At 42.5% G+C, this 13,140-nt stretch overlaps 1 protein-coding gene across 3 annotated transcripts in view; it reads left to right on the top strand.

Annotated features, from left to right (window-relative positions):
• The window catches only part of MOB3B (MOB kinase activator 3B), a 105,669-nt gene extending 93,254 nt beyond the window's left edge, over nt 1-12,415 (top strand). Inside the window, exons 5-6 of one of the 3 annotated variants that reach the window (XR_010069135.1) lie at nt 2,344-2,779; nt 4,717-7,421. Coding sequence is in view for 2 of the 3 variants with exons in the window: in XM_063320720.1 (XP_063176790.1) it covers nt 11,815-11,859 (45 nt within the window). In the remaining variant the exon portion in view is untranslated. Of the gene's footprint in view, nt 1-2,343; nt 7,422-11,814 lie in introns of those variants that run through there. The other 2 variants (XM_063320720.1, XM_063320721.1) reach the window with 2 other exon arrangements.
• Nucleotides 12,416-13,140: the final 725 nt, after the last annotated feature.

Raw genomic sequence — 13,140 nt, 5'->3', positions numbered from 1 at the left:
CTACTCTTTCCTCTGCCTGGACGCTTTTGTCTATGTCTAAACTCCTGCCTCTGGTGGTATTTTTTTCTTCAAGGTAAGAATGGAGATGAATTTTCATGTTGAATGTGTTGCTTATGATGTTTTATTATTTTATCGGGAGGCCATTTGGCTCTCACTGCTCCTGAAAGAGGGTGTCCAAGTTTACAATGACTTTGACACTGTCCACATGATCTACTGCTTTTCTAACAGGGTAAGATGCTACTGTCTGACTGCAAATAGCTGTTCGTCAGCAGCTGCAGAAAGAAGTGGTGTTTTACCTTGCAGACCTATCAGCTCTTATTGTCAGTACAGTATAGACATGCAGACACTGAGTACATGTAAATTTAGGGGTCTGCAAAGATGAACGCTACCTGGAGAAGCATTAGCACTTAGTTAATCTTCGGATAAGGGAAATAATAATTCAACATCCAGGATGAAAACGGAGACTTTGGAAACATGCGCTCCCTTCCTGAGCTTTCTACTTGCAGCAGGTTTTGCTGAGCAAGGTGCCTTTTTGCTGTGTGCCATGGAGGCACCCGCCTCGCTGAGCACCACAAGCCAGAGCACCCTGTGGAGCAGCTTGGAGCGCAGATGGCTGGGGAGCGTCCGGGGCAGTGCCGGGCATCCTCGGACGGGAAAACCAGCTCTGGAAACGGTGTCAGGCCCCACCAGTAAAACTTGTGCATGGTGTCAGACCACATCAGGGATGGTGGCCCCTGCCCTGCCCTGCCCTCCCTAGGAAGAGCTTCCCCAGGGCTTCAGATCAAACTGCGTGCTGCTGGATTTTACCAGCTTCTAGGTGCCTGCTTTGGTCGGGGCTAGTTATCATGGTGTTGATGTAGTAGTAAATTATATGCTGCTGCTCTTCAGTATTTCCTAGCATTGGTGCTTTTTTTGATCTCTCAAAGAACGAAGAGGGAGAGGCATTATATCTGCATATGTACAAAACAGTAGGAAGCCGTCCAACAGTGTGCTGAATTATATTAAGTCTGCATTTGGTGTTTGTTGCTCTAAAGGAATAAGCCTAATTGTGGCTGTTTAAAAGAAAAACAAAACAACCCAAAAAACACCAACACAAAGCATGTAAGGAGAAAAAGGGACAGATTTTTCCATGAACGTTCACTTTTGTCACCTTTAACAAATGAGAGAAAAAACAACTACTAGTTCAGATTATTGTATGGATCACTGTGGAGATCACACTTTGCTGTATTAGTTACTGTACTAAATATCATTGTCTTCGTAACAGCTACAAATGACAATACTCAATTCAGTTACACGCATGACAGCAAAATAACAAGTACTGCAAGATAGTTTATGAATATAAAAGAAATTAAAACTAATTAAAGCTCTGGAAGGGGAAAAAAGTCCCACAATTCTGCATAGGATTCTAGGTGGAGAAATTATCTGTTAAGCGCAGAGTAAGATACAGTTACAAGACTGTCAGGAAGCTCTTTACATTAGATATTAATCATGTTACAAATTACAACAGATTATTCATGCAAGCTAAGAAGATTTTTAGAAACTTCTGATAACTTGGAAAATCTAAATAGATTCTCCAAGGGAAATGCCATACAGTCTAGAGACACTATGAAAGAGGAGCTAAAGGGACAACCTGCACAAATATGGTCACCCTTAGATGTGGCGGCCTTGACAGCAGACGGCACACATTAATGCCATGTATGTGGATGGCTGTTGGACAGACCATCTGATACATCTTTCCAGAAAATCTGCTGACAAGTATGAAGAGTTTTATAGAGCAGGGCAGCCAGTTACGACAGAGCTGGCATCAGAGTGCCTGTAAATCAGATCAAATAAAATCCTACATGGATCCCAAACCCCAGTTCCTAATGGGTCTGTGAATGCTCCAAGACCCCATCCCAGAGACAAATGCCACAGCTCTGGTCAAGTCTCAAAAGAAGATTTGTGTCCATGTGTAGCCAGAAATAACTAGACAAAGAATGTATCTCCGTGTTGCCTGTTGGCTGCAGGTTCAATGACAATGATTGGAATCCTGTTTCTTACATTAAGTTAAAAGGTTTCCTGCTTTTCCAGGTGATTTATTTCTTTTTTTGTTGGATGCAGTACCATTTACCTGACATGGATAGGGAATTGGTAGGGTATTAAAGCTGTTAAGAATGACAAATGCTGCATGCTAATTGCCGGTTATGTTCATTGTCCTTGAAAGTGACAGACAGGAGCAAAAACGTGGTGGCATATAAAACCACATGAACTTGCAGAGATGCAGAAATGTTAGCTGGGAAGAAGCGTGTGCACACTTCACAAGAAATGCCATTTGCTTTTTCATCTCCCCTTCTTATTTTACAGAAAGAGATGACAACCAGGATGTGTCACTAAAAAGCTCCCCACCGAAGAAAAGACAAGTCCAGGTTCCTTCTTACTGCAGAGTTCAAGAACGTGACAGCCCTCATGGACTGAGCCTGCTTGTTCATCCATGAAAGCAGGGACCTTGGGAACCACAGTTACATTCACAAATGCTTCCCGCTACTGTCAGTGTTCTTAACCCTGAATATGCTGCTAGGAACCTTGTCTGAGCAACATGAATTATTGAGAAAAAGAAGAATCAATATTAGTTCGAGCGCCTTCCTTAGGGATAAGAACCTCTTCAGCCATGAATGATGACAGAGGGTGCTCCTGCTGCTAAAGCTTTACTGAAATTCAGATCCCTGGGCTGACTTCCAGATTAGTTGTTTTGAAATGAAACCATATTGTTAGCTGCAATGTTGTTCTCCTTTGTTTTTTGGTATGTGCTTTGTTTCCCAAGTGCAGTGGAATATTACGGCAGTCTGGAATCACAGAAGACTTTTTGCCTTTAATGCCCCCCACCCCTCACCAGAGGCCACCCAAGGTTTTGCCACTGTTCCCAAATGCCAGTGAGCCTTATGTTTCCAGGAACATGTTGTGTCCTTCGGCTGATTGGGCAGTTTGTGCTTCATTGTGGCCCATAATTGGGTGACAATGAGACAGTTTCTGACTGCAGTTACACGAGCAGGAGTCCAAATACAGCTCTGCAGTGTTGAATTATTTTCTTTGAACTCATACTGTAACTGACAGCTAATCTGCTCAGTATCTCTACATTACCTAAAAAAACACCTATAGTCAGCATTTTCCTGATGTACCCTATGAAGTACACCAATCTGTCATGTAATTTTATCCTCCCATTCTCTTAGAAAAAGGATCCTTCTCATTCACCTTAAAATTTCATCTTTTCAGGGAAAAAGAAATTTAATTTTAGTAACTGGGAGGAACATGCAGTAAAGATGAGTAGTACAAAGGTTGCAGCAGGATGCACTCAGCGAAGGTCTCTATTGCATCTAAGCAGTGTGGCTTGCTTTCCACGCTGGACTAACACAAATTTTTTTTCCGGTACTCGGTGCAACATAACTCCTGTATGGACAGCCTGGAAGGATCCATTGCAGTAAATCAAGTCTTCTATGCCAAATATGCCCTGATAAGAGGCTTTCTTCTCAAAAAAAAGAAAATAAAGCAATACTTGAGAGATCACAAGAGAGATACAGCTGAATAAGTGGGAATCAAGTGGAACACACCCATATATTCTGTGCCTTCTAATGAATTTTGCACATTTGTGCTATTGTGAAAGATTACTCCTTCCTAAGTGCTGAACCCTGTTGCTGCCTTCCCCTCAAGTGAGTTAGGGATGTTTACATCTTCTGAGACAGTATCAGAAGCAAATCTTACAGAGTATCCAGGGATTGTAACATTTAAAATTGAGGGGTAGCAGACACTAAAGAGTAATGGCAAACCTTTTCTAGCTCATATTGTGGGATATTCTGATTTGCTTGCCTGCTTGCCTAAGATAGGGCTTGTAAATGTTAGTGATCACGTCCCTGCTGGGACAAAGGGCTTTGCCTGTAAAAGTTCAGTGTAGCAGTGGTGGAGGCATTTCTGCATCTTTAGAATTATGCAAGCAGCACTATCCTTTGTTTTCAAGGGGATGGACTGAAGTGTTCCCACCTCCTTCGGTGGTCTTTGCAATCAGGTTAACTCTTTGGGGATTGGAATGCGCACACAGATAATTTCTGGCCTGCTGGCACCTCTGCGGGACATAACTAGCTTGTGGAATTCATTGCCACAGCTGCTGCTGAGCTTAGCTGCCTCATTTTAAAGATGAGAAATGTTACATCTTTGAAAGAAGATACATGGTACGTGTGGATGACAACTGCCTCGAATGACAACATCAAGTGCATATGAAAGGGTTTCTTGTACTCCTCCGAAGTGCCTGGGCTCTTGCAGTGATGGAGATGGACCTGTAGCTAATACGGGGCTCTTGAATTTCACTGCGGCCAGTTACCATCTGGTGTTCTTATGGCTGGGCAGTACTGCAGTGCTACGTTTTGAAAATTAACATGAAGATGCAAATGTGTGGAATTTTATGCATAAAGATCAAAGTTACTACGTAAACTGAAAAACGTGGTATTTTATCCATAAAATAATTTATTCTGCATTTTATTATGCTGCTTACCATATGCTGTTTCGAGTCTATTCACTGTAGCTCAGTCTGAAGATGAAGCAGAATTTGTACCCAGTTACTTTGAATTATTTTTAAATCACCTTTTTGTGAATGCATTAATTTTGTGAGTGCAAAACTTAACTGTTGGAGTATTCTCCTATTTCTAAAACTGTTTTTCATAACCTCTTGTGTTTCCTTTTCTGCTGCAGCACACTGTATGAGGCAAAGGAGGGAAATGCAGAGTTGAGCCCTGCAGGATTTGTGTTTGACCTGGCCGAAATTCCTGTAATGGGAAAAGCCCATTACAACCCTTGAACTGAACCAGCCATAAAGAAGTGCAAAATGTACTTGTTTTGGTTGCTTATTCTCATGGGGAGCACGTGGAGTTTGCTAGGTGATGAACTAAACTTTCTCCGAATGGCAGCGTTTGGCCTTTGGCTGAATATATCCCAACAGGTACTCTTGCTTCCACTTAACGCCATGGGTCATTTCTTCTTTTCCTGTGCCTGGTATCTGATACCCTTGTAAGAATAATGTCTGGAACATGGCATCACACCATGAAAGTATCCTATTACCCCTTCCCACATGGAAGAGGGGCAGCGTCCTGTTGGATCTCATGATCAAGGATTCCAGCTTCAGCAATAATTTGCTCCTGGCCACATCTGGACAGAATTGTGTTTTGTTGTTAATTGCAGGTCCTGATTTATGTGATTCCTTGGGATATGTAATGAGAACTGAGTTTAAACGTGATTGTATGCAGATGCACCCATTTCACCTACTGAGAAAAACTTTCTACCTGATCTGAATTATGTATGTTCCTAGTCATTCCAGCATTTCATATGGTTCTGGGATTGGGAGTGAGGTTGTTTGTGTTTGTTAGGGTATTTTTTTCTTTTAATCACCTTTCTAGTCTCTCAATCAGGTGTTGTTTTTCTTGCCTAAAAAACCAATTTATTTTAGTCTGGTACTTAAGAGATGCTATTAGTGTTAAGCTTCAAGGCACTATAAGAGGGATCACTTCAGCTCACTGAGACCACAGTCAGCTTGACTTCAGAGCGTGAAAGGTTCCTGTGATACCAAAATAGCCTTCAGTGATTAAAGACTTAATAGCTTTCATTCATTGTCTCTGTAATAAGGGATTTTGTAATGAAATTCTACTTTCTGTGAACATAGACTAGTGTCACTGTAGTGACAAATGTAACATGAAACAGATCTTAATGTAACCTTCCTTATGCTTTATGAAGGATGGAGTCCCAGGGTCTATCAGAGGGGTTTGGTTTTTTTTTTAGATACACAGCAGTGAAATTGATGATTTCCATCAGATTTGAGAGAAGCTGTGTACTTAAAAAACTTGAGTTTTCTCCAAAAACTCAAGCTCTCAACATCAAAACTTATATCCAGACAAGGTATTTCATTCTCTCAACTACTGGATTCATTAAGAACAAGGCAGGGAGAGAGGAGGAAAACAGTTAATGCGTACCTTTATGGAGACCTACAGACAACTACTCAAGACATGCAGAAACCTAATTAAGGGGTAAACATTGTCCCAGTGATCATGTGCAAGAAAATTCCTGGGGTTCTGTGGAGAGGAAACCGAGAATGGTACCCTTTGCAGTCAGGGAGCCACTATTACCAAGTCTCTACTAACAACAGACTAAAAGGGTCGTTCAGCACCTTTGTACTTGAGGTTGAATAAGTTACACATTCTGGAGCGCTCTGACAAAAAGCCATTCATTCCTTCTGCTTTTTACCTTTCCTGCATGTTCTTCAGGTTTCTCACATTTCCCAAAAGTGAGGTCTCAAGAGCTGGCCTTCTGCCTTTTAATCTCTTTCCTTCTCCAAGGCCAATGTTTTTACAAAAAGTAGCTTTCTCGCCTCTCTCTGCCTGCAGAATGAGGATACCTCTCCCCTGCGCCACCCAGGGCTGGTTTTCCATTATCCTTCAGAAGAGCGGAAGCAGAGAGCAGGAGGTACCTGCAAGCACTGCAAACAGGATGCACTATGTACAAAACGGGAATATGCTTGCTATTCTATAATATGCTTTAAGTGCTTTAGAAAGGGGATAACACTGGGAGACCCAGTACAGACAAGTGGTCAGTGTTCAGACATTTTGTCCTATATATTTTGAAGAAATTAAAGACATTTTTAATAATTATGGAGACTGTTCCAAGGGCAAATCGAGCCAAATCAATAGAACCTGGTAGCAGTATACATTTAAATCTAAAATGATCAAACTTGATTTTTCATGTATTTCATGCTAAATAGAGGCAATGTTTTTCAAGGTTTAGACAAATAAGTTGGAGATATTAAAGTAGTTGTTTCTTTTCTGTTTTAATAAGTTTTCCTGTTTTAAAGACACATAATATAATAAAGAGTTATAATAATCTCCCAGGGAAAAAAATAAATTACTTGTCCAGTGTAATACGTGTGTGTGTAAATATGTGTGTGCATGTATGTGTGTGCGTGTACGTGTGTGCATGTGTATATGTATATGCATATGCATATGTATACATATATGTTTGGGTGGGGATAGGGATGTGGTAGTAGTCATGTATACATATGTACACTCCCTGCTCTTCCCCACAGAATTTTTTTTTTTTTAATTTTGGTAATTTTTAAAGGGGGATGCATCTTTCTAAGAAGTGGTCGATTCCTTTTCCTCCTCTATGCATCAGCAGTTTGGTATATTAATTTTTTTAATGATGTCAGATATGTCTTAGGCTCTTTTAGTCTGTTTGTTATTAAATGGTGGTTCAAGCATATGGGAAGCGAGACCAACACTAACTGTTGCCATCATCAAAAGAAAAGGGAAGATTACTTTTCAAATCAATGCTAATGGACGAAGTGACGAAATCCGAATACGAATAAAAGAAACATAGCCGTGCAGAAGTGTTGTGAAGTTGTTTGGGATCTAACTCTTCAGCAAGAAAAATGCATGTGGTTTTCATACTGCGGGGTAGAATTTCCTGTCAGGCTCACAGGTGAGTGAGGTCCATCACTGCCAATGCAACAACTTCCTCGCAGCCCTCCTGGCACTGATAAACACCAAGAAAAATTGACAAAACGTCATGCTAGTGAAAACTGGCCAGCCTCCCACCGCCGGTGGGATCGGACTAGCCATGCAAGTAGCCTTTCTTTAGCTAGGCTGGCCTACTAGTTCTTGCCTGTCAGTTCTTCGAGCTTGGGTAACTCATGGGTTTCACCATGTTCTTCATCTGGTTCCTGATGGGACGCTCCAAGACAGGAGGGACATGTAAGTAGTGCCAAGCTAGTTCAAGGCAAAGTTTCATCTCCTAAAAACAGACTTGTAAAATTTGGCTGCCACAGAAGGAAATTGAGGTCTAATGGGAAGACAGAAACTATCTCATTGGACTGTCCTCTTTGTCCTTTGGCCTGCTTCCTAAAACATATATAACCACATATATATATACATATGTACTATTATATATAAAGCTACAGTATACTGGATACAAGTCAGTTAGAGAGCTTGAGGGGAGCAGGAACATAGGGGCTAAGAATGACTGCTGGCTATGTAGAGACAGCACCCAGGAGAAGAGCTGATGCTGGGCTCTGGGTGTCTCTCTCCAACGGTGGGGAGGAGCTGAAGACAAGAAATGCTGGGACTAAGGAAGTAGCTGGAAAACAGCTGCTGAGGGAAGCTGAGGAATTTGGTAGAGCTGAAACAAGCCCACAGGCGAGGGCAGCAGGAAGGTCTCAGGGAAGCATCAGAGGGCTGCCAACATTCAGAGGGCCCTCAGTGGGTTGGAGAAGGCGGCCAACAGGAACCTCGTGAGGTTGAATAAAGGGAAGTGCAAAGTCCTGGCACTTGGAGAGGAACAGCCCCAGGCACCAGTATATGCAAGGGGCCACCCAGTTGGAAAGCGGCTTGGCAGAGAAGGACCTGGGGGTCCTGGTGGACACCATGCTGACCATGAGTCAGCAATCTGCCCTCATGGCAAACAGGGCCAACAGCTTCCTGGGCTGCACCAGGAGGAGTGTTACCAGCAGGTCAGTAGCTGATGCCTCCCCGGCTCTCAGTCCTGGTGAGAAACACCTGGAGTGCTGGGTCCAGTCCTGGGCTCTCCAGTACAAGAGACAGTACACACTGGAGCAAGTACAGAAAAGAGCCACGAGGATCATGAATGGACTGGAGCACCTCTCACACTGAAATGATGGGACCGATGGCTGAAAATGTTGGGACTGTTTAGCCTGGAGAAGGTCCATGAGGGATGTTATCCATATGTATCAATATTTGATGAGGTGAGTGAAGAAGACGGTCAGCTTCTTCTCAGTGGATCCAATGACAGAAGCAATGGACACAAACTGAAGTGAAGGAAACATCTGTTAAATATAAGGAAAACCTTTTCTCTGTGAGTGTGGTCAAACACTGGAGCAGGCTGCCCAGAGAGACCGTGGGGTCTCCATCCTTGCAGATATTAAAAAACACAACTGGACACAACGCTGAGCAACCTGTTCAAAGTGACCCTGCTCTGATTATGGGGTGGGTCTAGCAGCCTCCAGCGGTGCCTCCAGTCCACTGGTGTGGTGAGCCTCTGGTTACAGCAGTGTAGAGGCTCTTTAGTTTGCCGTTAGCAATTTCCCTGCCTAAGCCAGAAGAGGGGAAAGAGCCACAGTAAACTCTTTGCTCTGCAGCTTTGCTGCACAAAAATCTCCCTCTTTTTCCCCAGCCTGACTCCATAAAGCTGAACAGCAAGTGGGAGGCACCTCCTGCGTCAGCCGAGGAGCAAAGCAGCAGCAGAGTGGGACTGGCTATAACATCCTACAAACTAACTCAGCTGTGTCAATGTCACTGGAACTGGGGCGATGATTGCCTGCTGCTGCGCAATGTGATGGCAAAGCAGGAGTCAGCCTCCCTTTTCTATTCCGTACTGCTCTTCACAGTCCTCAGAGCCAGTGTAAAATAAAAATGAGACAAACCCTTGCAGTTTCACACAGTGAAAAACAAACAGATCAGCCTGATTGAAAAAATAGGTCTATCATAAATAAAAAAAAAGTAGTTCTAACATACAACAGATGGACCTCATGATTTGAGCCCTTGGAGAGACTTTAATTTAGTCACAGCAATTAGAGCAATTCAAGTAAATTGGCTATCTGAGGGGGTCACCCACCTGGTACATGCATTTTGGTAAGTAGAGCCCTTCTGGCATCATTAGTAGCAGAGTAAAAGCCACACACGACTCACACCCCTAAAAGGCATACTGTAGGTAATTACTAACCGTTCACTAATAAACATGGCACAAGGGGCAGCAGTAGTTAGGAGGAGAGGTGGCATCTCATTGCAAAAACAGTAAATCAAGCCCCCCTCCTGCTCTAAACCAGATTATATTATGTTCTAGCAATTGAACAGAAAAAAAACCAAAACACCACAACACCACCACAAAATCAAAATTATAACATTGTAAAATTTGACATTTATGTTGTATCAGCAGGACCTGTGTCACAGAGTCCTCCTAGAGCACTGCAAAATCTTGTCAGGCATGTCAGCTCTGCAAATCAGGGCATTTTTTTTTTAGTTCAGTGTTAAGCACCTGTCATGTTTCTTTCTGCCTTAAAACAGGGAACTTCTATCATTCACAGTCCCGGAGCCTTTCAGGCTTTCCTGGGCTCAAGCTGTAAAAATCATCATATCATAAAAATCATCCAGAAATTGTTCACTTCTGTGTCCAACAGACAAGTGCTTAGTGAACTAACATGTGCACTTTATACTATGTTAACAGAAAAAAAACAAACCACAAAACACCATCTGTTTTGACTTTCTGAGTTTCTCTTAGCAAATGATCAGAGAAATACACTAACAGTGCAGTCTAGTAACTCTCACACTTAGCAGTCGTTTCAGCGACACACATATGTAAGACCTGAACAGTTAAGGCCAAGAATTAAGTCACCTGCCCTCCCATTTGCTATCATAATAACTGTGATAAATGATTTAATCGCAAACAGGATTCCAATTAGAATTTATAATTTATTAAAGGAATAAAGGCAAGCAAACAGCGCTGGCTGTGCCGGGGGTCTCTGCCCAACCAAGACACACACCTTACAGACCCCATTTTTGGTTTATATCTCCTATACTAATACATATTCATAACTGCCTCTAAAATGGTTGGCCCTTGCCAAAAATGGGTGTATCCCCCCTCTTACAGGTCACTATGCAGATAACAACAGGTCCGGTTTAAGTTGGTATTCTAGAATGTTCGCCAGGTGGCTCCTGCAAAACACAGACAGGACAGACACACCGTCTCGTCTGCGGCCATACAGACAAAACAATCAAAGGTCACACTTCACCCTGTGGCCCTAACACTGTTCCACACTGACACGAATCAGTTAAGCACATTTCACAATAACCATATTAATATTATGCCCAATTAATCTGCCTACTTGCTTAATTTTTAAGTAGCTCTGACATGATCAAGGGTGAGGAGATAAATGGTATATACTAGTTGAGAAACTTCAGGGATAAACCCCCCGAAATCTTAATCATCTCATACCTTGCCTTTATCCTTCTCAAAGTGGGTGGAACACAATACATTTCTGAGCTGGTGAATGTAGCTGGGGAGGCAGAGCCGCTTTCCTTAGTAAGCAGGTTTCACTGACAGGACATCCTTTATTAAGCGTTCCCGTGCTAGATTTTCTTAGCAGAAAATAAAAATCAGTATAAGAAAAGAATATTACACAAACACTGTATTGTGCTATTTTTAGTGGTGGTGTTTGGAGACCATCAATCAGCCAACCTGCTGCTGATGAACTTCTAAGCTGATCATCCATGGCAGTGAAATCGGACTTGCCTGGCCTGTGTTTCTAGCTCTCAGTGACTTGGACGTGAGATAGAGTTACAAAAACGTGAGGAAGGTTAGGCTAAAGAAAGAGGCTGAGTAGACTCAAAAGGCTCAGATTGTGTCACTTACGTGTAACCTGTGCATGATGTTGAACTTTGTGATGTGTGGCTGCCCCTCAAAATGTCCGTGGCAACTAACACATGGAAAATTGAATTTTACTGACAGATGAGTGCCTGTTAGGGTTCCCATCTCAAACAACCCGAGTGCTCCTGCGGATGAGCAGGAGCTGTGGTAAAGCTGCTGCCTTAGTCTGACAGAGCATTTTTGTGCTAGTAACTTAATTTCACAAGCTGATTTCACTGGATGGACCTACATAAACCATTCTTTATGCCAGCTCATTGGAAAAAACAGTTCCAAAATACGAAGTTCAGCAAAGAAGAAACATATCTTAGCAAATTAAAAAACAACAACAACCAAAAAACAATAAAACAACCTGGTATGTTTATTCTGCAGGCCTGGACAGTGATGTTGAAGCTCAGCCTGCACCGCTGTTCTTGACCCTTCAGGTGCTGGGAAACACGGTCAGTGCCTTCCGTTTCCTACTTCTGAATTGTGGGCTCTTGCATTTCCACAAGTTGCCATGATGGAAACTGGTCTCTGAAAAGCTGTCAGACTACTGGAACAGGAACATAATGACACTCGCACCTGGATTCAAACACAGGTCTGAAAGTTTGACCTCTATAAAGCAAAGGGTATGAAGGCCTTACTGCAGCAGCTCACTCATTGACAGACTGGAGTAGCAAATGGGACTAAACTTTATTGCTATTTCCTGTTCCTAGTTTGGATGTGGCTTTGCAGGATCCAAAGCAGACCTGACGCATTCATTCAAAACTCTTAATTGCTCTTAGAGGTTGGCTGTTCCTTGAGGCTCTGTGACCCAGCCAGAGGATCACTGTCAGATCCCACTAGGATTTGTTATGTGCCACCTTCAGAAGGATGAAAAAAGCTTTTGCTTTACCCAAAAAGGATGAGAGAGGAACAGCGCAGAGCAGCTGGCATAACAAGCTGAGTAAAGGAGAAAGCTTTTTGTTTGAACCAGTAAAAGAAAAAAAGGCCATAAAGAGAGCTAAGCATGCTATTCAAGTTTTCCTAGTGAAACCCCTGGAAAGTGTTACCAGTTAGGTTTTTTCAAGTGGAAACTCTGAAATAGTACTTTTTCTATTCTTCTAGTTCCTGTGCGAATGTACAAATTTCAGCTGTTGCCCAGCTATTTAAATAAATGAAATCAGAATGTCTCTTCTGTAGCTCTTTTGTCTGTCCAAGAATCAAGCACTTCAGGTTGGGTTTTCTTGTTTGGTTCTTTTTGGGGGGGGCTGGGTTTTTTGGTTTTTTGGGGTTTTTTTAGGTTTTAAACGTCTGTGCTGCACTGCCTCTGGCCTTTCTCCTGAGCCTACAGTGATGTGGAAAGAATGAGGAAATGCCCAAATCCTGTTATCCTGTTCTTTCTGTAGGCTAAAGTCATCAAGCCTTATCCTTGGTTGTGAAAGCCAAGTTCATACAAGCGAATTCCTAAAATCCCGCCCAGAGTAAAGCCACAGCAAGGAATCATCGTGCTAGAAATGGCAGTGGAGCTGCCCGTCCTTCAGGTTGCTGTGTGATCACTAGGTACCTTTTCGGCTTTGACATGGAAAACGCTGTATTTTCTTTCAAAGTGAAATGCAACAAATCCTGCTTGCACATTTTAACTAAAAATCTAATTCTGTGAATAATGGGCAGAATGAAACAGACTTAAGAGTCTTCTGGGCAGAAATTAGTTCATAGGTTAGTATGAAGCTCCTC

The sequence above is a fragment of the Chroicocephalus ridibundus genome, chromosome Z (assembly GCF_963924245.1).
Source record: "Chroicocephalus ridibundus chromosome Z, bChrRid1.1, whole genome shotgun sequence".
NCBI lineage: Eukaryota > Metazoa > Chordata > Aves > Charadriiformes > Laridae > Chroicocephalus > Chroicocephalus ridibundus.
The sequence above is the reverse complement of the archived record's forward strand: the minus strand, read 5'-3'. Positions and strand labels throughout refer to the sequence as shown.